Genomic DNA, 22622 nt, shown 5'->3' on the forward strand with positions numbered 1-22622 from the left:
TTTAATGCAAGGACATTCTCCTCCTTCCCAGTGTCTGGCTCAGGGGAATGCGGCTCTCCACAGTGAGGGGGTTTATTAGCACTCTCTCAGGAACTGTTGGACACACTTTTGTTTTCTAGGAACATGGCAGAGCTCAGGATTTGAAATGCAGAAGCAGAAAGGATTTGAAATGCAGAAGCAGAAGGGAGCAGCAGGCGCTCAGAGCCCTCTCACTGCTGGGAACCAGTTCAGCAAACAGGATTTTCCAGCTCAATGCTGCAGGCTCTTTGAACCTCAGTGATTTTTGCTTTTTTGTCTCCCGAGGGAGGATGAGGAGCACCTTATTCTGGGAAAGTGTCACCCTTTGTTCTCCTGTCATAAAGCACTGGGTAAGATTGGCCAAACCCTCCTCTCCAGAGCACACCCCAGTCCTGCTCCCCAAGGTCCTGGCCTGGTGTCACATCTTGCTCGGTCCAAAAGCCACCGAGGCGGCTGGGACAGCAGGGAAAGTGAGAGTGGTGACCGTGACAAAACCCGCTCCTGGGTGGTGCCTTCAGTGTCTGCGGGGGCGAAGTTTTGGTGTTTTGGTGTGGGTTCAATGTGTTAGTGCAGTTCCTGTGGGACAGTCAGGTGCTGCTAGGGTTGTTCTGGGGAGGGACTCGGGCCTTAGAGACCACGGGGGGGAGGGTGCCCCGGCCCCAGTCGCTCCCAGGGCTCCGCTCAGGCGCCGTTAGCGGCGGGGACACCGCCGGGAACGCGGAACTGGCGCTGCCTCAGCTCCGGTGGAACTACAGCTCCCGGCAGGCCCCGCGCATGCGCGGCTGGGGGACGGAAGCGGGCGGGGCCAGGGCTATGTGCCCCGCCCCCCTTGCGCCGGCCACCATTTTGTCACCGACTTTCACCCGCCGCCCGACGGGGCGTTTTTTTTTTTCTTAAAGGAGAAGCGGTAGCAAAAAGCGGCCCGGCCGCCAGGCCCCGCCGGTACTACGGGCGGCGCCGCAGCCCCACGGCACGGAGCAGCCGCGTGGGGCGAGGCGGCGAGCGGCTTCCCTTGCCAGGCCTCGCCCGAGGGGCAAAGGGGCCCGGGGGCAGGCGGAGGGGCGCAGGCAGCGGCGGCGGTAGGGAGCCCTGCGGAGCCAGGGCCTGGGCGGCGGCCGCGCGGCGGACGGGCGGTCCGGGCGGAGGGGCCTGCGGGGCGGCGGCGGCGGGGGCCGCGCTCGAGTGGGCGCCGAGCGGGGCCAGCCGGGGGGGGAGCGGGAGCGCGAGCGCAGCGGCCGTGGCAGCGCCTGCGCGAGAGGCGGTGCGAGTCCGGGGCGCGCGCGGGAGCAGCGCGCTGATTGGCCGCTCGGCGGTGGGGGGGCGGGCCCCGCCCCGGCCGGGCCGCCCATTGGCCAGGCGGCGCGAGAGCGGCGGGGAAAGGCGTGAGCGCGGCGGGCGGGGGCACTCGGTCCTGGGGGGCAGGGCCGTCCCCTGAGTCCCGCCTGCGGATTGGTGGACGCGGGCAGGAGGCGGGGCGCAGGGGCCGCGCGTGAAGGCGGGCGGCGGGCGCTGATTGGCCGTGGGCGGCGGGGGCGGGCGTGCCCGGCCGAGGGTGGAGCGCGGCCGTCCCGGCCCCGCCGCCGCCGCCGCCCCGATGCCGGCGGGCACCGAGCAGCCGGGGGGCGCCGCCGCCGAGCCGCCGCCCGCCCCGGGACCGCCGCCCGCCGCCGACCGACCACCGGCTTCGGGCCGCCGCCGTCCGCCGCCGCCACCCGCCGCCGATCAGGGGGAGGAGTCCGGCGGCAGCCGGGTGCTGAGGGGCGGCCGGGAGCGCGGCCGCGCCGCTTCGGCCGCGGGGGGAGCTGCAGCCGCCGCCGCCGCGTCCCGCCGCCGTAAGGCCGAGTATCCCCGACGCCGGCGGAGCAGCCCTGGGGCGCGGCCCGCCGCCGAGCAGCCCGCCGCCGAGACGCCGCCCGCGGCCAGGAAGGCCCCCCGGGCCGGGTGAGTCCCTGCAGCGCCGGCTCCGCCCGCTCCTTCCGGGGGTCGCGGCCGCAAGGGGGGGGATGCGGCCTCTGCCCGACCCGCGCGAACGGGCCCAGGGCCCGGGGCCGCCTCCGGCTGCGGGGTGCCCCGCGCCGCTACCCCTTTGTTCCGGCCGGGCTGGGCCGGCCCCGCCGGTCCCTTCCCAGGAAGGGCCGTGTCCCGGGAATCGCCGGCTGCGCAGCGCCCTCGGGCAGCGGCCGCTGTCCCGGTGCCCCGCGGCGCCAGCGCGGTTTGGCTTCCTCTGCCAAAGGTCCGGGTGAGGGAGGCGGTGGGATCCTCCTTCCCGTGTGGAGAGGCTGCGTTCGCTGCACTTTCGGTCCTGAGCGGGACACCGGAGCCTTCGGAAGTGCAGCTGCTCTCCCCTGTTCTGAGCACACAACCCCCTTGGATCACTCCTAATTGTCCTGGGCATGGCTGGGCCTCTGCTGCTGGATATTCCTGTAGTTCCCCTCAGCTTCCTGCGGCTGAAACAATCCACCTTGGCATGAGGGGTTGAAAACAATGATCCTATAGAGAGGCACCACGGCTTTGGGGAATTGGGGCTCATCTCCATGTCATTCAGTTCCTTGTTGCTGCCCACCCCATAGAGTCTGGCTCTTACGCTTGCTTTTGTGCTTTTTTTCAGGTCCACAGATAAAGTCGCTGGTAAAGGTAAGAGTTGAATTGTTCACTCCTGGTGTCGTGTTCCATCTAGAAAGTCTGGGTTGTCCCATGGTTTAGCCCAATCCTCTTTTTGGATCTTCCTTTTAAAGAATATTTTAGTGCTGGGTGATGTGCAGTTTCTTTCTGAGTCTCTCTCAAGACTGTGGAACTGTGATAAGCTGCTGCTGTTGGCACGTACCCAACCTGCAAAATCTCACTGTCCCAAAAAGCACTCGGGTTTTCCATGGCTGTTTGAGCGTGAGGCTGAGCTGCTCCATGGTTTGACAGCTCTTGTTGCACAGCAGTCCCAAGCAGTCGGCAAATCCTGGGTTCACTTCTGTTCTGTGCTCAGGAATACAGGAGTAGATCCTCAGGAGACCTGGGGTAGTTGTGTGGAAATCAGAGTATTCAGATATTCACACTTGTTGTGTTCTAGCTTTAGTGGATTATGGATTTTTTAGGCTGATGTCTTCAGGGGTAAAAGAGAAAATTATTTAGAACTGGGGGCGTGAGTAGGGTCTGAACACAAAAGCCCCAGCTGTGGGGATCTGCAACCTTTAGCAGAGCTTTTGTTTTCCAGTGCACACTGTGAACTTTGTGCACCTATTTAAAAATTTCTTGTTAAAAAAAAAAGCCTAAAAAGCAAAAAAAAAAAAAGCTAGTGGGCTTTGCTCCTTACCTGGTGATGACTTCTGAAACAGGTCCAAGTAGAGGGCTTTGTGTAGTGTTGTTTTTGATCTGGCACCAGAGAATTGTGGCAGAATGAAGCCCTGAGGAAAGGAGGTCACACACCTGTGCCGATGAATTCCCCTTTCTGCTGGAGCTGCCCGGGTTTGTTTGCCAGCAGCTCTGTCTCAGAGGCTGCTGTTATTCTCGTGTTTTGGTAACTCTTTAGCTTTCCTCCTACAAGACTTTATTCCATTTGGGTGTGGAAATCCATTGCAGTTCCAGCTGGCAAGGTGTGTTTTTATAGACTGAAGCAGAATTAACCACTGTGTGTTGAGTCCTGATCTTGCTTGTGTGTATTTACCCCTCACTGTGTACAGGGTGGGTAGCATAATGTCAGAGCTTCAGGCTTTTATGGCAAAGCAGAGTTGCTGAAATGTCTAAAAAAGTTTAGCTTTGTATGTGCATAGAGTTAAGACTTTCTTGGTTTTTAGTTTAAGGAGAAATATTCATTGGCAGTGGTAGAAAACAGGCAGAATATTCCCATTTTTACCCCAGGAAGTGAAAGTTGTCAGACTGAAATTCCTGGGTTTGGGGGCTCTCTGCACTCGAGCCATTTTAGCCTTTAACTTGGCCTCTGAGAGTTTCAGCTGTGCTTCAAGGTGAGAGTGGAAAAAGTGTTAAACTTCTGGGGCTCTTTCTTTTCCCAATTACATTTGCAGCCAAAGTGATGGTAGGGATAGTTGCGTGGAAATTGGCACTGGGAAGTGCTGACTTCTGGGCCAGAGGAAGTCTGTGCCGTGGGGGGTGGGGGTTGTTTGTTTCTGGTTTGTTTTTTAGTCTACAGGAGCACAGAAGTGAGGAAGCTGCACTCCTGTGTCTTGGCTGCACGCTGGATGGAGCCCTTGTGCACCTTGTGCTGCTTGGAGGGAACCTGGAAACAGGCTGAGGAGTGTCTTCCTCCTCCTCCTTCCTTCCTTGGACAGGTTGTGCAGGAGCAGGGGGAGCTTCTCCCTCCTCCTTCTGTTGGGCTTTAGCAGAGATTTTTGAAGGAGCCAGACCAGTGTAAGCAAGCAGCAGCTTTCCTTGCACAACAGGGTTTTTGGTAGCCAGGAGCCCCCCTGTGAGCCTGGAAGGCAAAATCTCATTTGCCCTTTCACCCTGCATGGAGCTGGGATAAGGTGCTGAGTGGTTCTGGTGAAGGTTTGGAATTCTTGTGTGCTTGTGTTCCCTGATAAATCAAAAAATATTGATTTTTTTTTTTTTTTTTTTTTTTGCGTTGCAGTATTAGCCTTTACTGTCAACTGCTAAATCCAGTTGGGAATATTCCCTGGGACAGCCATGGTACAAAGCCATGGGATCAGGCTTTTCCTGCATCCCCTGGGCAGTTCTGGCTGTGCAGGTCTGACAGGGAGTTTGGAGGGAGATCAGAGCCCAAGGTGTGTGTGTTGTGTTGTGTCACAGCCCGAGTGTGACTGTCACCATGGGGCAGCTGCAGTGTCAGCCTGTGCTCCCTGGCTATTCCCTGTTGCCTGCTTAGTCATGCAGTTGCAGGATTTCCCAACGTGTGCCTGCAGGAATATTGGATGCATAAGTAGAACGTTTAATCTCAGCTTACAAATGAATTTGTGTAGCTGCAGTCGCTGTGTAGCAGAATTCACGTCTGCCTTCCCACAGCGCTCTGTATTCTTGTGGGAATAATTTTCATTTTAGTCAGTAGTCAGGAAAGTCACCTCCCTGGAAGCCCATTCTCAAATCCAGGGGTTTTGCTAAGAAAACAAGATAGGTTTGACAAATTTAAAAAAAGATGGAAAACTTTAGGGCTCAGGAAGTGGTAATTGGTTTTGTACAGAGAGGACTCACATTATACCTAAGAGTTTTATTCTTAATGCTTCATGCTCTTTTTGGGAGCATTGCTTTCCCTTAAGGCTTTGTCAGTGTTTGGAGAAAGTAGTGTCATTTTTTAAAACCAAACCGTATAAAAACGCACTGAATTTAAATAGCTCAGCACCAAACCCTCCAAGGATTTTCCTGTATCCCATCTGTACAGTTCCACAGTGCTCTGGTGGGGAAGAGCCCTTTGGATAGAGCTTTGCACTTGGATATTTTTCCTGAGTTTCATTTTTGTCCATTTTCCATTATGAAAGCAGGTGTTTGGTGCCTTACCCACTGTGTGGTTGCTTCCTTAAATCCCAGAGGTGTGCATTTGTTGTGGTGCATTTATTTTTATAGAAGCTTTTTAACTTAGCAATTAATAGTTTATTTTCTTTTCACCTAACTGCACACATGCATTTTCTGAAATTGTCTGCAGGGTCAGTAAGAAGCTTCCAAATGCCTTATAAATCAAAGTTCAGCTCTGTTGAAAAGCAGAGCAGTGCCCAGAGTCTTGTCCTTTGATTGTCTAAACAAAGCCACAACTTCACTGTGAGTGTCCTTCCAGGTTTCCTTTCCTTGTCCCTTTTCCCAGGGACTGGCATTCGCTCATGATTTTTAATCTATTTTTGATGAAGGAAAAAGAGACAAAAATTTATTCCAATCTAGGACTTCCCATGTTTTGAGCAAGGGCTTTGGTGATGGCTGATTCCAGCTGTTCCTGCAGCTGAACACTTGACAGACAGAAGTTCCCTGGTGCAGCCCTGACCCTTGGATAGGGACCAGGGACCATGTTGGGAGGGTCTGGAGTTGGAAGGTTTTTCAGCTCCTAGCTCTGTATCACTGTCAGCTGTGTGGCAAGGTAAATAATTGATACATCTCTCTCCTAAGGATGGGGTTTGGGAGGTACCTGGGTGTTCTCAGCATGTGAAAATGCCCTGAATCTGTTAGACACATGAAGCACAGGAAGTAGAAGAAGAAATCCTGGGAAAAGGCTTATCCAAGACCTTCACTTGAGAGGATGGAAACAGAGCTGCTGGGTGAGGGGTGTGCTCTGATGCAGGACTGCTTCAGCTCTGCAAGCATGATTTTCAAAATGATAAGTATTATCAGCTGAATGCCCGGTCTTCCAAGGGAGGAATACAGCTCTTCCAGAGCAGCAGTGCTATCCCTGGCAACACAGTAGTGGTTGAGGGGGGAATTTATAGAGGATGGTTTCGAGTGTCTTTGGGTTTGGTTTAGCATTCAAAAATGAGATGTTGACCACAAGGACTGAGAACATGCAGCAGTCACCTTGAGATCTGCTAAGGAAATCCAGGAGGGTGCAGTTCATGCTCTGATGGTGAGGTTTATACGTGCAAGACACAGCTTGATGGTTTACAACACAGTGTGATGCCTCACATCCGGGATTCCAGTCAGGCTTTTCCAGCCAAATGTTGCTTATTCCCACCCTGTTAATCAAGGATCAGACAGTGAGTAATGCAAAGCAAACTACATGCTAGGAGAAAAAGGATCATTTGGTTCAGAAGGCTTGATGTAAAACTGGAGATTGCAGACTGGGAGGAATCAGAGAGGTTGTGGATTGCTCATCCCTGGAAGTATCCAAGGTCAGGTTGGACAGGGCTTGGAGCAACCTGAGCTAGGGGAAGGTGTTGCTGCCCATGGCAGGGGTTGCAATGAGCTGATTTAAGGTCCCTTCCAACCCAAACCATTCTGTGACCAGCTGTAACATTTCAAAGGGTGTTGAGTTCATGACGGCCCAGTGTCACAGCAAGTGCCAAAAAATGTGATCAAATGAACTGTACTCGGGAATTTTAGTTTTTAAGGGATTAACTTGCTCACAAGACATTTCAGCCAGTTCTCTTTATCTTGCCAAAGCATGTTTGGAGACCAGCCATGAGCCAAAAGGAAACCACCTGTACAAGCTGTAAATAAGTGTGGAGGCCTCAGGCTAACAGCGTTTGTGATGCTTTTTGCTCTAGCACAGCACCAGAAACATCCAGCTCAGATCCCTCAGGGATATTGCCAGGTGTACAATTCCAATGAAGTATATGTTTGGGGAATTCTCTAAACACGACTTTTCACATGGCTCAACTTTGAAGCTGGCCTTTCATAAAGCACTTGCTGAGCTTTATGAGTGTCTCTTGTTGTGCTTAGAGCCAGCAAATCATTGTCTTAGAAGCCTTTATCCAAGGGAAATACAAGCTGCTTTTAAATATTAGTGTCTTTCCTTAGAGGGAATGTGAGGAGAGTTTTAAGGGAAGGTCTGCTGAGGTGAGGGCCTGGGGGGTCTCCTGGCTCAGCATAGAGGGCTGAGCAGGTTCCCCACAGCAGGCAGTGACGCCTTGGGTTTTAGCTTCTATATTTTTCACATTCTTTGCTATTGGGTGTGTAACTCCGAAACTTCATGTTAGGTGTTAGTAAGTTCTCTTCACAGGGTACTTTGACAAAACAATCCCTTCCTAGCTAGAGAATCAAGGAAAGCCATTACCCAAAAAGCATAAACAACGGTGAAGAGAAGGGGGCAAGCCAGGGGAGTGAGGCTTCATGAGCTGGAGCTGTAACTTGACAATTGAACCCAATATGTAGATGAACCAAAACTTAGAAAAGCGTAAAAAAACTCGTGACCAGGAACCATTCTTGGATTCATGTTGGGCGTAGGGTCCTGGGCTGGCTCTGGGTCTGGCCAGGCTCTGGGTCTGGCCAGGCCCTGCCAGTGTATCCTCCTGGCAGGATACACTGCCCAAGGTGTATCCTTTTGAGCCTTTCAATAAATACCTATTTTATCCATTTAGCTCCGTCTAGTCTCTGTTCCAGATCAGCCTTTCTAGGCGTGAACAGGGGCTGCTGTGATTTAAGGTGTGATTTAATGAGGGGATTTAGGTGTTTTGTACTCTGATGAAACACCCTGCACTGTGTGTTCCAGCTCCCAAAGAAGAGAAGGAGGAGGAGGAGGTGTCTGGCACGCTCAGCCATGGCTCTCCCATGGGCACGGCGCGGCCCAGCCGGAGCTGGCGCAGCAGCCGGACAGCGGCGGCCACCCGCCAGCGCGACCCTGAGAACTCCCGCGCCTCCAGAGCCAAGGCTGCCTCCCTGCAGCTCATCTGCAAGTCAGAGCCCAACGCCGACCAGCTGGAGTATGGTACGTGCCACGGAAGGCCCAGGGACAGTCAGGGCTGCGGGTGTGACTCGGGGCGTGTGGCTGTGCTGGCGTGGTGCTGCTTGTCACGGGTGCCTTCTGCCACCAGCACTCCCGGCTCTGAATGTTGACGGAGGTACCGTGAGACAGATGAGCTCACTGCAGCGAACACACTTTGAAACCTAATGGTGACTTTTCCTTTCAGTGGTCACAGATGAGCATCAGTCTCCAGATGGAGTCAGGTAGGACATCTTATTTTGTGGTGTTTCTTCCTATTCGGTGTCTCCAGGTGGGCCTGAGTTGCTTGAAAATAAATGTTAGTGTGAAATGATCCATGGGACTGACAGTAGCTCTGTCTCCTTTGGCCCCTTGCTGTTGCAGTCCCAGTGTGCACAGATGTCGGGAGATACTGTGGAGAAATGGATAGTAAGATTTGATCTGGGCATTCCACCTGGTAGCTTTGTTGCTGTGGGTGGGTGGGTTCAGGAGAGGACACAGCTCTGCCTGGCCTGTTCTGGTTGTCACTGTGCTCCTTGGTCAGTGCAGGCTGGTACCTTTCCCCAGTCATGCTGGATGAGGAAGTGCAGTGTAATAGTGTCTTTGCCATGCTGGGGAATGGTGCACAGATATTATTCTTGCAGTAGTGGCCAAGCTGTTGCTGCCAAAGTCCTCTCTTCTCCTTTTCTCCGAACAGTGATGATGATGAGGAGATGCTCATCAGTGAGGAAGAAGTTCCCTTCAAAGATGATCCCAGAGATGAGACCTACAAGCCTCACCTAGAGAAGTATATTGGATTATGTACTTATTGGGGCTTTAGACCAAAAAAATATGGGCATGTTACTTGAATTATCTTAATATGCCCCAAAGCACCTGTGCTAGTTGATCTGGTGGAATGGTTCTAAACAGTGCCTGCATTGGCCAGAACTGTTGTCTCAGGGACTGAAGCCTTTAGAGCCTTGCTGGCTGCTGGCTACTTCCCTAAGCCTGGTTCTTATTTCTGCTTGAAAGTGGGATTGAAGAACAGACTTGAACTTGGGTCCAGTTTTTGTTGAAATCTTTGTAAAAAGCAGAGAGTGGGAAGAGTATTGGAGTAAAGTCTTGTATTTGTGTCTTCGTAGGGAAGCACCAAAGCAAAGGAGAAAAGCTAGCAAGGGGAAGGAGGAAAAAGAAAGGCAGAAAGAGATTAAAGTGGAAGTGAAAGAAGAGAATGAGTTTCAGGAGGATGAAGAACCACCAAGGAAGTAAGTAAACTCTGCAGTTGCGCATGCCAGTGTGTGCTGTGTGTTTTGCATTCTTGCTGGTGTACAACAGTGTTTAATTGTTGTTGGTTCCCCCCATCCCCCTCCTCTTCTGGGCCTGACAGCTGATGGGGCAGTGCTGTTTATCCTGTGCCCTCACATCTTGCCTGTCTTCAGCTACAAAAAAATCAGAGTTTAGCTGAAGTGGAGGGGTTTTTCATCATCCTGTGGTTAGTCAGCCTCCCTGGGTGTGACCACACAGTGGGAAATACTTCAGGGTTCTCGGGTCAGCTGTCTGTTCTCTGCCCCGAGATGCGTGGGATGGTTCTGCAGCAGCCCACACTCTGAAGAATGAGTCTGGACTCTTCACTTTTTTGGCCTTCAGGTTCTTTATTATTTCTTATCTACAAAATTTTCTTGCTGCCTAGCCAAAGTCCGCTCAGCACGGCAGCCACAAGCACTCCCCACTGCCCCCAAGGCGCTGTCGTCTTTTTATACTACAAACTACATATATCCTATTTACTTTTAATTTCCAATACCTATCACCTATGTTAGACAGTGCACTTCTACTCTAAACCAATTTCTAAGTGCCAACATCACAGCAGAAAATGGAGAACAAGAAGAAGAAAGAAGGACTAAACACGCCCTGATTCCTCCATCTTGTCCCCATAACCCCTATACCAAAAATCCTAAAATCTACATTTTCACCCTGTGAACACCTTGTTATTACACCATTCAAACCTGTGTGGCTTTCACATCCCTATGCCAAGCTGGCAATTCGCTGGAAGGATCAAAATCAAGCCACCAGGTGTTCCTGGCAGCATGCCAGGGCCTCCGAGTCCCCCGACAGGGTTCTTGGTAACTCTGGACATCTGGAGGGATGTGCTGAGTTCCCACACCGGGTGTCCTTACAATGGGTTCCTTGTGATGCCTCAAGTAGATCCCGAAAGCCAGTGGGAGAGGGCAGCATTCCTGCTGTGTGCTGGGGGCAGACACTGGGATGTCTTGTCACTGCAATACCTTGTGTGTGTGTGGTAAGTGTCCTTTTTGTACAGTTAGGACTTCACCAGAGGTCAGGAAAATCAGCTGTTTTCCCCTTGCTTTCAAGAAGTAAACAATAAACTTTTGCGACCCAGTCAGTCACCAGTGGCTGACACCTTCTGGTGTGTGCTGTCCCTGGAACTCATGGCTGAAGCATTCCTCCTCGCAGCAGAGGGAGATGGGTTTATGTGACTGTGTTAAAGCCATTCTTTGGGATAATGTGAGGGGAAAAAAAGAAAAAGGAGCTGGTTTTGTACCTCAGTTCCTCTCTGAGTGGTTGGAACAGCCCGGGCTCCCTCTGCTGACCTGCTGCACACTTGTGGTGTAATTTCTCTTGCTGTTACTGAGCTGCTGCTGATTCACAGTGGAGAGGAGTGAGGAGGCTGATATTTTGAGAACATTTTTGTCTGTTGGAGACTGCTTTCTGAGGCTTGAGGTTTTGTTGTTTGAAGCAGACACTACTTTCTGTGCGTAATAAAACCTGTGGCTCTTCTGAGGGCTTGGCTTGAATGCTGAGTGTGTGTTCAGCGTGTTCCTGGCTTGCCATCAATACAGATGTCTCAGTTGAGTCTAGAAAATACTTCCATCAATCTGCTCCAAGTGTCTCTGCAGCAATGGGATCAGGCAGGCGGAGCTGGGCAGAGCTGTGGCTTGGGAGGCTGCAGTTTACATGTGAGCACAGGTCTGCTCAGACAGAGCCTAGATTTTTGTCTTGACAGGTACAGAAGCTGCTGTGGCTAATTCAGAGCCCTTTAAAATAGCTGCTGGATCATTAATCCTATTCTTCCTGACCAGGCAGATGGATGTTTTCCTATGGTGTGGAATGTTCCCCAGCAGAGCAGAGGAAACAGGGTGCACTGTCGGTTCTAGACCGTGTTGGAAAAATACATGTTTATGAAAAATGCAGTAGGAAATGGGAAGTATTGAGAGAGCAAAGCATGTGAAGCATTTATTTCTCTGGAATTCTCCATCTTTTAAATCTGTCTCCAACTTGCACTCAGTTTTTTTTCTAGACCATGCAGTTAATGAGGCGATACAGCATACACTTCAAAGTCTCTGCCCACTGCTAATGTAAAGAAGCTTCTCTCAGTTCTGTTTCTGTATCCCTGTTACAGGAGGGGAAGGAGGAGAAAGGATGACAAGAGCCCAAGGCTGCCCAAGAGAAGGTAAGTGGTCCTCTCAACCCAGTTGTGTTCTGCAGACTTGCTTCCCTTGTGTCCTACATGCAGACAAGGATTGTCCCAAAGCCATCTCTCTGCCTTAAAGGGAATAAAAACCAAAAACAGCAGCAAGCCTTGTCTTCCCTCTTCTCCTTCCCCTGTAGGTGCTGGTTTAATTTCTTCCAAGTGAACCAGCCCCCTGCCCACTTCTCAGTTGATCCCTCCTATGGCATTGCCCAGCAATAAGGAATTGCTTTATCAATTCTGGGTCTCCTGAGGTTTTCCCAGCTCTAGGGAGAGCCCTCAAGTAGTGGCAGGAGAAGAGGTGGCTCTTGGACAGCAACTGTATCACAGTCCAGGCAGGGATTTTGGAGCAGTGGTGCTTTGCTGTGCTTGCACTTCTTATTTGTGGCATGAGACACATCAGCCCCTCACAGACACAGAGAACTGTGATTCTAAATAGAATATATATAGAATCTTTATCTATAGAATCACCTGGGCATAGAAGCAGCCAAGCACTCTGCCCCTCTCCTTGCTGATTTCCCAGGAAGAAGCCCCCGATCCAGTATGTGCGCTGTGAGATGGAAGGCTGCGGCACAGTCCTGGCTCACCCGCGGTACCTGCAGGTTGGTGGGGCTGTCCACTTCCTCTGTGGCACGTGGGAGGGCAGGGAAGGGGTGCTTGAACAGGCAGCTAAACCTCCACTGGCACTCACACCCCTTCCTGATGCTGTCATTTTGGAAGACTTCTTTGTGGCGAGTTGTAGCCGTGTGTGTGAGTGTCTGTCAGGTTGCTGGATGTCCATATGTGTTTTATTTTCCAGTGGGGATCTAAACTTAAGTGAACCTCAGCTGTTCAGTCAGCCATGAACAGTCTGCAAACTTCCACTCTTTCTTTCCAGCATCACATAAAATATCAGCACTTACTGAAGAAAAAATATGTGTGTCCTCATCCCTCCTGCGGTCGGCTGTTCCGGCTCCAGAAGCAGCTCCTGCGTCATGCCAAACATCACACAGGTACAGAGGGGTGGGAAGTAGATGCAAACTCCTCTTCAGGTCAGTGAACAGATAGAGGGAAAATGGAAAAGCCTCTGGGACTTCTGCAGAGAGTGAAGCCAAGTCAGGTGGCATAGATTTGCAGCAGCAGCAGGGTATTACTGTCTTCTGGATTACCATCTTTTAAGCAAATGAAAGAAATAGACTATAGAGGTTTTAATTCTCCTTCTGGCAGGCATCACTCAGGGGCTCTGTAGGGGAATAAGCCTCAACAGATAAAGTCTGATTTATCCCAATTTGCCAGTCTTTCAGTTTTGGTTGGAGTGGATAATTAGCTCTTAGGAGAGTCTTAATCGTGCCTCTCCTCTCCAGATCTGCGGCTGTGGCGTGTTGTGGGACACCTCCTCTTCCCAGAACTTGTAGCTCTGCTCCTTCTTGGGCAGCTTTACCTGCACTGCCTGAGAGTTGGGAAAGGGGGCAGGTCTGTGGGAGAGCAGTGCTGCAACTGGTGTTGTCTTTCAGATCAAAGGGATTACATCTGCGAGTACTGCGCCCGGGCCTTCAAGAGCTCCCACAACTTGGCAGTGCACCGGATGATCCACACGGGCGAGAAGCCCTTGCAGTGAGTACCTCTGCCTGTGCCTTGCCCTCCTGCTCTGAGGGACCCCTGAAACACCCATTTCAGAGCAGCTCTGAAGTCAGGCTGGAGCCCGCTCCTGGTGTTGCAGCTCTCTTTGAACACACACTTGAGTCACCTGCTCCTCGGGGCCGTGTCTTGGTGTGGATCTGGGGAAAGTAAGCCCTCAGTAAATATAATCAGAGCTGGAGCTGCAGTGACATTAGCGAGCCCCTGCTGTTCTCCCGAGCTGCCACCTCACTACTATTGTCCTTATGAGCATGTGTGGATGTCCCTTTGTTGTGACCTCCTCATTGTCCCCTCCAAGGTGTGAGATCTGCGGATTCACCTGCCGGCAGAAGGCTTCCCTCAACTGGCACATGAAGAAGCATGATGCAGACTCCTTCTACCAGTTCTCCTGCAATATTTGTGGCAAGAAATTCGAGAAGAAGGACAGCGTGGTGGCCCACAAAGCCAAGAGTCACCCCGAAGTGCTCATTGCTGAAGCACTGGCTGCCAACGCGGGTGCCCTGATCACCAGCACCGATATCCTGGGCACTAATCCCGAGGCCATTGTGCCACCCACAGATGGCCAGGGCCTCCCGCTGCTCCCCGACCCCCTGGGCAGTGCTCCTCCAGCAGATTGCCTGCTGCTGAGCCCAGAGGGGATGCCAAAGCCCTACTGTGGCGGGGCAGAGCGGGTGAGCCTGGTGGCTGACGGCAAGCTCTTCGTGGGCAGCGGCAGCAGCGCGAACCCAGAGGGGCTGGTCATGAACACAGAGATGCTGGGAGCCAGCACGGAGGTGCTCATTGAAGATTCAGACTCCACTGGACCCTAGTGGCAGGGGAGCACCTGGGTGCTGGGACAGTTGGGACTCTGTATTTAAAAGGAAAAGGAAAAAAAAAAAAAGGAGGAGGCACTTACTGAAAGAAAGGAAAGTTAAACAAAACTTACAATACTAGTAAATAACTGAAGGGTCTGCTCCCCTCCAGCGCGGATCACAGCACATCCTCTTTCTCCCAACCACTTCTCTCTCTCCCACGGCCCCTTGGTGGAAAGGGGCACGTGCTGCCATTGCCAGAGCAAGTTGGATTGAGCGGCGGCTTTCTCCAAGGGAGGGGGGCACTGCTGAAACCCCTCGCTCTACCCCAAAGCAATTGTTGCCTTTCTGGCTCCATGGCATGGCCCCACTGGCAAACTAAAAAGCGTTGGACGTGCTCTGGAGAAGTTCCTTAGGACTCCCTCTGCCCCTGGTCCCGACTTCTATGCACCACTGCACTCTGGTCCTTGCAGTCTCCTCCTTCCTGGCCGGGGCTGGGAGTTTGGCACTTTAGCCCCTCGGCAGGGTGAGCTGTGAAGCAGCAGTGCACATCCCGCTCCCACCACGCTCCCCTGCTCCAGCCCTGGCAGGAAGTGGAGGGAGGGAACGCCCTGGCTCGTAGATCATGTTTGCTTGGAGAGGCCCGGGGGCTACAGGAGCCCTGCGTGGGAGAGGCAAGGAGGAGCATCCCAGTTTGACGACAGTAATTTGCACTTTGAACATGCTTCGTTTTTGTGTTGTGGTAACAAGATTCCTTATTTATTGTTTAAAAAAGGGTCGGTATTTTTTAGTTCTGTTCTTAGGGGCGGGGGTGGAAGGGGTTCAGGCTGTTTCCCGGTAGGCTCCAGTGCAGGGAGCTCCAGTGCCATTGTGCCAGCAGCTGGGAGAGCTGAGGTGAAGGCAGCGCTCTGGAGTCAGATGTGTCTTGCAGCTTTTGCAGAGTAGAGGGAGAGCCCCTGGAGAAGAGCCTGTGTGCAGTGGGAGTCTCTGCAGCAACGTGTTAGCAGGAGGATGAGGTGAGTGATGGGCTGTCTCTCCCTCCCTCCCAGCTCTGGGTGAGCTCCTTGTATTAAATGCCTGTTTTGCCTCCAGCCTTTTGGGGAAGGACGTTGTTAGCCAGGAACTTGTTCTTGTGACTCTTGGGACAGCTGTGAGCTACTTGCTGCTGGGGGATGTGGTGCTCCTCATCCAACTCTGCCTCTCCTTTCCAGGTCTGGACAAAGACACAGTTAGCAGGGACTGGATATGGTTTTCTCAGGCTTGTTTATCCAAGGCAATAGATTGATGTGGGACTATGGGGCTGTCAGCTTTTCTCCCTGCTCTCATTTTGAGGGGGGATTGTGTAGCCGTGTTCTGAAAGCTTCTCTTTTCTGCATAGACACCCCAGCTTTCCCTGAAACGTGGCGGGTCAGGTGTTGCCTGCTGGTGTAGTTAGGGCAGCTTTGAGCCCTTGGAAAAGTTTACATAGGATAAGATGTGTCTGCTATGGAGACTTGGATTTTTTTTTGCTCTTCTCTGAAACTTTGTGTGGAGATTCAGTGGCCTTGAATTCGTAGCGGTTTTGGAAGAGGTGAAGAATAACCTGTTTTTTGTTTATTTGCTTGTTTTTTGGTTGGGTTTCTGGGGTTGGGAGCAGAGCTGAAGTATCTTGTCTGAGCACAAGATCAGCTGAGTTGGTCTGTAGCACACAGCAGCTTGTTGAAATCGGGTACCTGGGGGTCTGGAAAACCGCAATAAAATGTGGAATTTAATTGGATTAACAGGAAACTGACTCTGAACACCCACTCTGTCCCCTGTGACGCCTGGAAATCCAGCTGTGGCCCAAACATGTTGGCTTTTCTCAGGCTGTTTGTCCTGGTTTGCCCCCTCTCCCTCTCCCTTCCTCCTCCCCCTTGCACTGATACCTTTGTCAGAGCAAGTCGAAGCACTTCCTGGTGTAGGGGCGGATCGAGGCTGAGCAGTTGGGTGCCCTGGGTGTGGGCATCCCGTGGTCACACTGTGGCAGCAGCCTGGCTCACGGGAGGGCCCAGCACACCTGGTGGCAGGTCTGTGGTAGAATAGTGTTAAACTAAATCAGTTCCTTCAGTTGAGATGATCCAGTGTCTTTCTTGGATTGCTTTACTGTGGTTTCCAGCAGGAAACTTTCTGGGTGGCAGCTGGTCCCCTCCCCTTGCAGGCTAGAGAGGGGCAGCACTCTGGGGACACTTGGTGGCCCTCGGGGCAGGTTGGCTTTGTCCTTCTGACATGGTGCTGCTGGAGCTGTGTCTCTGCTGGCCCCTGTGCCTGTGGGAGGTGCAGGCTGGGCAGAGCCTTGCACAGAACACTAAAGGAGAGCTTGGGGGTTTGTTGGTCGAGGGATGGCACTAAAAGGCCTTTGGGCCAAGGGCTTGCTCACCTCTGGTGACCCAGCACTTGGCACCAGGCTGGGGGAGGCTGCCTCGTCCCACGTCCACCCCAGTGGAGCAGGGTTTGCCCCTGGCTGCACTTCTGGGATGCAAAATCAAACATTTCCTTTGCTTCCCGGCCTGGACACCTCTGATCCCTGCTGCTCCCTGCCTTGTCCTTCCATGACACCTCTTGTAGCTCTCCCTTTTCTTTTTCTGGCCGTGGCCAGGTGCCTGTCTGTCTAACCACAGCCTGCTCGCCCCTGATGCAGGAGTGATGTGTAGCTCCCTTTCCATGCCCCTCTGAAGCCCTAAAACTGACACAGCCCTCCTGCAGCTCCTCCTCCCCTCGATGTCTCTCCTTCACTCGCATGCAGTTTGCTTCAATAAATTATTGTAGTAGTTTGCAATAAACTTTTTTGTATTTTTTTCCCCTGTATTTATTTTTTTTTCTCCTCCTGGGGAGGGATTGGAGGGGGCAGGAGGCCCTTTGGCCCGGGCAGCACTTGAGGGCCCTGGGCCACTGGGCTCTGTGGCTGGGGGATGCTGTGGCCAGGGGCTCCCCAAGCTCAGCAGCTGCTGCAGTAGCCACGGGGTGGCAAGGAGCCTGCTGGGCATATGGGGATCCCCCAGCCCTGGGATCCCCAGCCAGGCACACTGTGGTATTCATGGGAAGCTGCTTTTCAACTCCTGGGGTTTTTTTCACTCTTGATCTGGGTAATGCATAACCAAAATAAACATACTGAGGAAAAACCAACCCAACCCGAAGGGCTGTTTTTGTCTTGGTGTGTGCAGCTCACCTGTGGGGTGGCTGGTGTTGTTCTGGGGTGGTTGGGATATCTTTCCTTATCTGCAGCCCCTCTTTAGGGCAAGAACCCTCTGGGGAAGGGGGGTTAAAAGCATCTGGCACAGATCCTGCTGCCAGCGTTTGGGTTGCAGTTTGGCTTGGGGCTGCTGCGGGATTTCCAGCCTGGGGGCTGCCCTCAAGCATTCCTTGGCCCTGCTCAGGCTCCAGCCGGCTGCTAGGCTGAGGTGTTGAGCAATGTCCGGGCTTTGCTCACCTCTTCCCGGCAGTGGTTTCCCGCGCTCTGGAATGAGCCGAGGGCTTAGCGTGCTGCTAATCTCACTGTGTGGCTGGGAGGGAGGAGTGGGTCAGCCGGGGCTGGGAGCCTGTTGCTGCTGCGCCAGACAGTTCTGGGCAAGGCACTTGGAGTAGCGATGCGTGGGGGAATTAGGGAAATAATCTGTCGCTGTTGATCCCAGAGGCGGGAATTTGCAGCGTGGTGCCAGGCCCCAGGCACGGAAGAGGGGGAGAACCAGGCCAGCGGACGTGTGAGCGGAGCTCCCGGCTGGAATGCACCAGCTCAGCAAGGGATTGTCCTCGCCAGGCCGGGCGGCTGCTGCTGTGCCCGGAGCCTGGTGGCCGTGACAGCTGCCCGGACCATGGCGGCCGCAGAGAGCCCCTCCGCTGCCCTCCGGCGCCGCGACCTCTGCAGCCGCGGCATCCGCCTGGCCGGCAAGATGCGTGCGGATGTCGTCGACCTCCTGGACGCCTACGTGAGTTTGCCCTGCTCCCTCTGGCTGCCGTGGGACTGGGAGCACTGCTGGGATCTGGGAGCTGTGCTGGGGTGCAAGGACTGACCCACGGCAGGGATGGGGCACAGAGTCCTGCTGGATCCGGGCCTGCTCACGCCCGGGCGAGACTTGGGCAGCTTGCACTGCCCCGACACCCGCAGGGCTCGGGGCTGGGGATCCCCCCACGTCGGTCCTGCCTCGCTGATCCCCGGCGGGTCTCACCCTGCAGGTGGAGCAGCAGGGCTTGGATGCCTCGGCCAGTGTGGCGGCAGTGGAGGGGGTGCCGCTGGCGGCGGTGGAGCGCTGGGACGAGCAGACGGGCACGCAGCGGCTGCTGGAGAACCTGGCGGCCTACCGGGCCTTCCGCGCCCTGCTGGCCCAGATGCTGGAGGAGCAGCGGGAGCAGCTGGGCGAGGCCGACGCGGGCCTGGGCCGGGCACTGGCGGCTGTCCTGCTCCAGGTCTCGGCCTTTGCCTACCACCTCGAGGAGCTGCTGCGGCTGGAGAGCCGCGGGATCCCCGGCGAGGAGGGGGATGAGGAGGAGGAGGAGGAGGATGGGCCGCCGCCCCCGCCGCGCCTCAGCCTCTTCGAGCAGAAGCTGCGGGGCCTGGGCGTGCTGCGGGAGCTGGCCCAGTGGGCCGTGAGGTCCGTGCGGGACCTGCGGCAGCTCGCCAAGCCCAGCCCGGCCACCGGCGCAGCCCCTGGCCTGGCCGAGAGCCCCTGAAGGCGAGCACAGGGTGGGGGGGCTTGGGTGCCCCTGGGGCTCCTTGCCCACCCTCTCAGAGGGCAGCTGAGAGCGAAGGAGGGGACATGGAGGGGAGGGACCATGCCATTAATCCCCATGCTTTTAATGCTTCTCCCCGTGGGGAAACTGAGGCACAGGCTGCAGTCTACCCTGGAGGGAGCAGGGATCCGCAGGGGTCCTTGGGCTCTTCCTGCTGGGCAGTAGAATTATTCCTCAGGAAGCAGCTTTGCTGCTCCCCCCAGGGCCTAGAGGCATGAGGCACTGCCCTTCTCTTTGGAATTTGGATGCTGCCTATGGCAGGCAGATGCTGCCTTGGGGCTCTTGTGGATGCAGGGCAGGAGCCAAGGGACAGAAAAGCATCACCGGGTGAAAGGAATCTTGGGACCTGCCCCCCAGCTGCAAGGCACAAGGCTTGGCCTCCTGCACGTGGACTCTCCTTCTGCCCAGCTTGGTTGGCTGCTCATTGAATTTCTGCTCTAACTGCTTGGGGGCTTTTGGGGAGGGAGGGAGGGAGCAATCAGGAGGGGGAATTCTTAATTGCTTGGACGTGATAATGGAGAGGATCTTTTAACTGAAAGGGGATCTTTTAGCTGTGATTCAGAAGCCCCTCTGCAAGGGGGTTAGTGCCTGCAGGGCTTATTTTAGGACTGGGAATGGCATGGGAGAATCTAAGAGCCCCAACCACGTCGTTTGTCCTGTGGAGTGCTGGGATGTTTCACAGCTTCCTGGGCCACGATTCTCCTGCCGGCTGGATGTGATGGCTGCCGTGTGAATAAAAGGGCTGGGAGATCTACCAGGGTGACGTACTTCTTGGGGGAGGTGGGGCAGCTCACCAGAGAGCCTGGGCTGCCCAGTTCCCACTCCAGGGAAGGGTCCATCCCAGTGGGGTGAGAGGTTTGGGGGGATGTGACCCACTGGGAGGTCATGGGGGAGACGAAGGAGCTGGGGATGAAGGAGATGGTGGGAAGATGAGGAGGAGCCACCGGGGCCACAGAGCAGGGAGGAGGCTGGGGACGTGCGGGGCCGGCCCTGCACAAAGCGGCTTTGTGGTGGCAGGTTGGCACAGCATCGGGCACAGCGCCTGCCCCAGCGCCAGCAGCTCCTGCACAGGCACGGGGCCTCTGGGAGACAAAGACCAGCCCCAGGCTGAGCCCCAGTGCCATCCTGCCCACCCCACCGACCCCACAGGGCTGCAGGGTTGGGGCAAGGGTGGTTTCATGGGGTCTTTTGCTAATTTTTTATCAGTGGTGCCTGCGAGGAAGAACCTGCACCTTCTTCACTGCCAGTTACTGCCTGCCCTCAGCTTCCTGCAGCTCAGACTGGATTATTTCAATCTTTATGCTTCCCTGCACTGGGGAATAACAATTTATGGCCATTATTTTTTTCAGGATTAGTCAAAGCAAGTCACTTTTCTGACAAGTATTTTTCTTGCCTGCTGCTGTGTGCTTGAAGCCACCTTGCTCTTCTCCCCTTGCACCCTCCAGCTCAGCAGTGGCTGGGTGCTCACACCCTCCTCACCTTCCCGGGGGTGGCCAGGGACATCTGCAGTGTGTCCTTGAACCTCACCACCCTACCAGGTGGGAACAGACCTCTTTTCTCCGGCAGCACAGGCCGGGTACGAGGTGACCTTCAGATCCCAGGGAGCCGGCCAAGGCTGCAACCCGATCCTCCCACCTCAGCTGCTGGCAGAGAACTCAGCTCGGGGCTGCATTTGCACTCCAGGGTGAAAGCAGCAATGGAGACCCAAGGTGGACGGTGGTGTTTCCCCAGGGATTTCCCTGGGCTTTTGCAATCTTCCTCACTCCTTCCCTGTTACCTTGCCAGCTGGGTGCACCTGCATTTGTGGAGCAGCCACCGTGCTCAGGAATGGCCACCCTACCCAGAAACAATGGGAAAAAGCAATCCATTAATCCAAACCTCCAGGCTTTGGCTGAGCGAGAGGCTCCAGCTCTGGGCCTTTCCCTGCCAGCCAGCCCCCGCCATGCCGTGCAGAGGCGGTGACGTCTGAGCTGGCTGGGGTTTAATGCTATTTTTCAGCTGCAGCCCTGAGGGAATCACCAGTGAAGTGATTTGGCGAGGACAAGGGCGCCCGACAGCTGAGCTCCCGTGGTGCCAGGAGGCCCTTGGATTTGCTCTGCCATGGATTGAAGTGAAGTTGATCTGAGTGGCTGAAGGCAAACGAAGCTGTTCATTTTGGAATCAGAAATTAGGAGTTTGAGGGGAGGACAGTTGTACCCATGTGGTTAAGGCTGCTGAGGACCCCTGCAATGGCCTCCTGCAAACTGAGGACCCACCAAAACCATCCAGCTTTGTGCTTTGGGAAGAGAGAAGGGATTTGTAGTGCTGGTGGGAACAGGGAACTGGGAGTGGGTGGGAGGGAGGGGTGCACTCCCAAATTGCAGCAGGGATGCAGCCACCAAAAGCAACCCATGGATGTGTTTAATTTCAAAATAATAAATGTTTTTAGGGCTTAACGTGTGGCTGGGCACACTTTGTGGGGTTGGAAAGGTTTTGAGCTGGCTGAGGCTGCACCTCAGGCCTTGATGCTGGGTGAGAATGGATTTGCTCCTTGCCCAGAGGCGGGTGGGATTCCACTGTGCTGGTCCCACTGCTTCACCCACAGTCCCACACCAGTGTTGCAGTGCTGGCTTCTGACTTCTTGATCCTGAGCTGGAGCTGAGGTGGGTGGATATTCACCAACACTTTCCTTTTTTAATAGCAGGAAAGCCATTTCCTCCTGTCTGAGTCAGTGGAAAGGATTTCCCCGGGTTTCCCCCGTCGTAGCCTTGGCTGCACTTGTCTGCCTCGAATGAACAGGTGAAAACCCAGAGGAGTGGCTCTCTGTGGCTGTGCTGCTTTCCTGGGAAGGGCCAGGAGACCTCCCTCCTTGCAGGAAAATGTGCCTCGAGCGTAGCCCCATGTGTATATCCAAGTGTGAGCTGGAAAAAGGAGAACTTTGTGGTTCACCTCATCCTCTCTCACCACAGCGCCCACCAGCTGGCATCACCGCAGTCAGTCCCCACCTGTTCCCCCTTTTCCTTCCCTTCATTTTTTCCTCTCTTTTGGATCTTGTCTAATGGTTTCTCACCACAAACGCCTCTGGCAGGCACTCAGCAGCATGGGCAGTGCCTGGGAAACAGGTTTGTCCGGAGAGGAGCTCCACCACCTGCCTGGGGATGAGCTGCCTGCAGGCTGAGGTGGATCATGGACTGGGGGATTTCCTGTTCTGCCAAACCTGGGACACAGGGGCAATTTGTACATTTCTCCCGAATCAGGAAAGTCCAGGTGTTTCATATACAAGGAAGTCAGTGTTAGGTGTGTCTGAGCACAGGAGCACAAAAGGAGGTGAGACCAGTCTGTCACCAATATCCTGCCATTCAGGGCTGTCCTGGGAAGCTGCTTATGGGGCTCCGTGGAAGAACAAGCTCAGGAATGTTTTTCTGGCCTGCTGGGCAGGGCCAGCACTGGCTGCTCCTGAGTCTGAGGGTTGCACAGGGTTGTGCACGTCACAGTAGGGGCAGCCAGGCAGCTGGGAGAGCTGGGGTGCAGGAGCTGGGGTTACAGCCCATGTGCCCCCAGACATGAGGCAATCTTGGGCTTTGAAGCAATTGTTGTGTGTCATGGGTCACGGGCAAGAGCAGCTCAGGGGGCCACTTCCTGAAGAAGCTCTTGGACCACATTTCTATGACACAGCACATGGAGCAGTTTCCCTGTGACCCACCAGCAT

The 22622-nt window shown here is 54.3% G+C and overlaps 2 protein-coding genes across 2 annotated transcripts; both read left to right on the plus strand.

Moving 5' to 3' along the window:
• The first annotated feature begins 838 nt into the window (after nt 1–838).
• ZFP91 (ZFP91 zinc finger protein, atypical E3 ubiquitin ligase) lies at nt 839–17005 on the plus strand. The gene is made up of 11 exons (XM_054634813.2): nt 839–1959; nt 2627–2652; nt 8108–8323; nt 8526–8562; nt 9015–9104; nt 9439–9561; nt 11715–11765; nt 12307–12385; nt 12661–12775; nt 13277–13376; nt 13699–17005. The coding sequence occupies exons 1-11, from the start codon at nt 1613–1615 to the stop codon at nt 14207–14209; spliced, it is 1695 nt and encodes a 564-aa protein (XP_054490788.2). The 5' UTR covers nt 839–1612; the 3' UTR covers nt 14210–17005.
• A 606-nt stretch (nt 17006–17611) lies between these two features.
• CNTF (ciliary neurotrophic factor) lies at nt 17612–21249 on the plus strand. Its single transcript, XM_054634814.2, has 2 exons — nt 17612–18132; nt 18380–21249. The coding sequence occupies exons 1-2, from the start codon at nt 18019–18021 to the stop codon at nt 18872–18874; spliced, it is 609 nt and encodes a 202-aa protein (XP_054490789.2). The 5' UTR covers nt 17612–18018; the 3' UTR covers nt 18875–21249.
• The last annotated feature ends 1373 nt before the right edge of the window (nt 21250–22622 follow it).

The sequence above is a fragment of the Agelaius phoeniceus genome, chromosome 6, assembly GCF_051311805.1.
Source record: "Agelaius phoeniceus isolate bAgePho1 chromosome 6, bAgePho1.hap1, whole genome shotgun sequence".
In the NCBI taxonomy this organism is placed as follows: domain Eukaryota; kingdom Metazoa; phylum Chordata; class Aves; order Passeriformes; family Icteridae; genus Agelaius; species Agelaius phoeniceus.

Bases quoted from the DNA above. Each gene is read 5' to 3' on its own strand.
- CNTF (XM_054634814.2), top strand. From the start codon at position 18,019: ATGGCGGCCGCAGAGAGCCCCTCCGCTGCCCTCCGGCGCCGCGACCTC. The intron at 18,133-18,379 runs GTGAGTTTGCCC...CTCACCCTGCAG, and splicing joins TCGACCTCCTGGACGCCTAC to GTGGAGCAGCAGGGCTTGGA.
- ZFP91 (XM_054634813.2), top strand. From the start codon at position 1,613: ATGCCGGCGGGCACCGAGCAGCCGGGGGGCGCCGCCGCCGAGCCGCCG. The intron at 8,324-8,525 runs GTACGTGCCACG...TTTTCCTTTCAG, and splicing joins CGCCGACCAGCTGGAGTATG to TGGTCACAGATGAGCATCAG. The intron at 13,377-13,698 runs GTGAGTACCTCT...GTCCCCTCCAAG, and splicing joins ACGGGCGAGAAGCCCTTGCA to GTGTGAGATCTGCGGATTCA.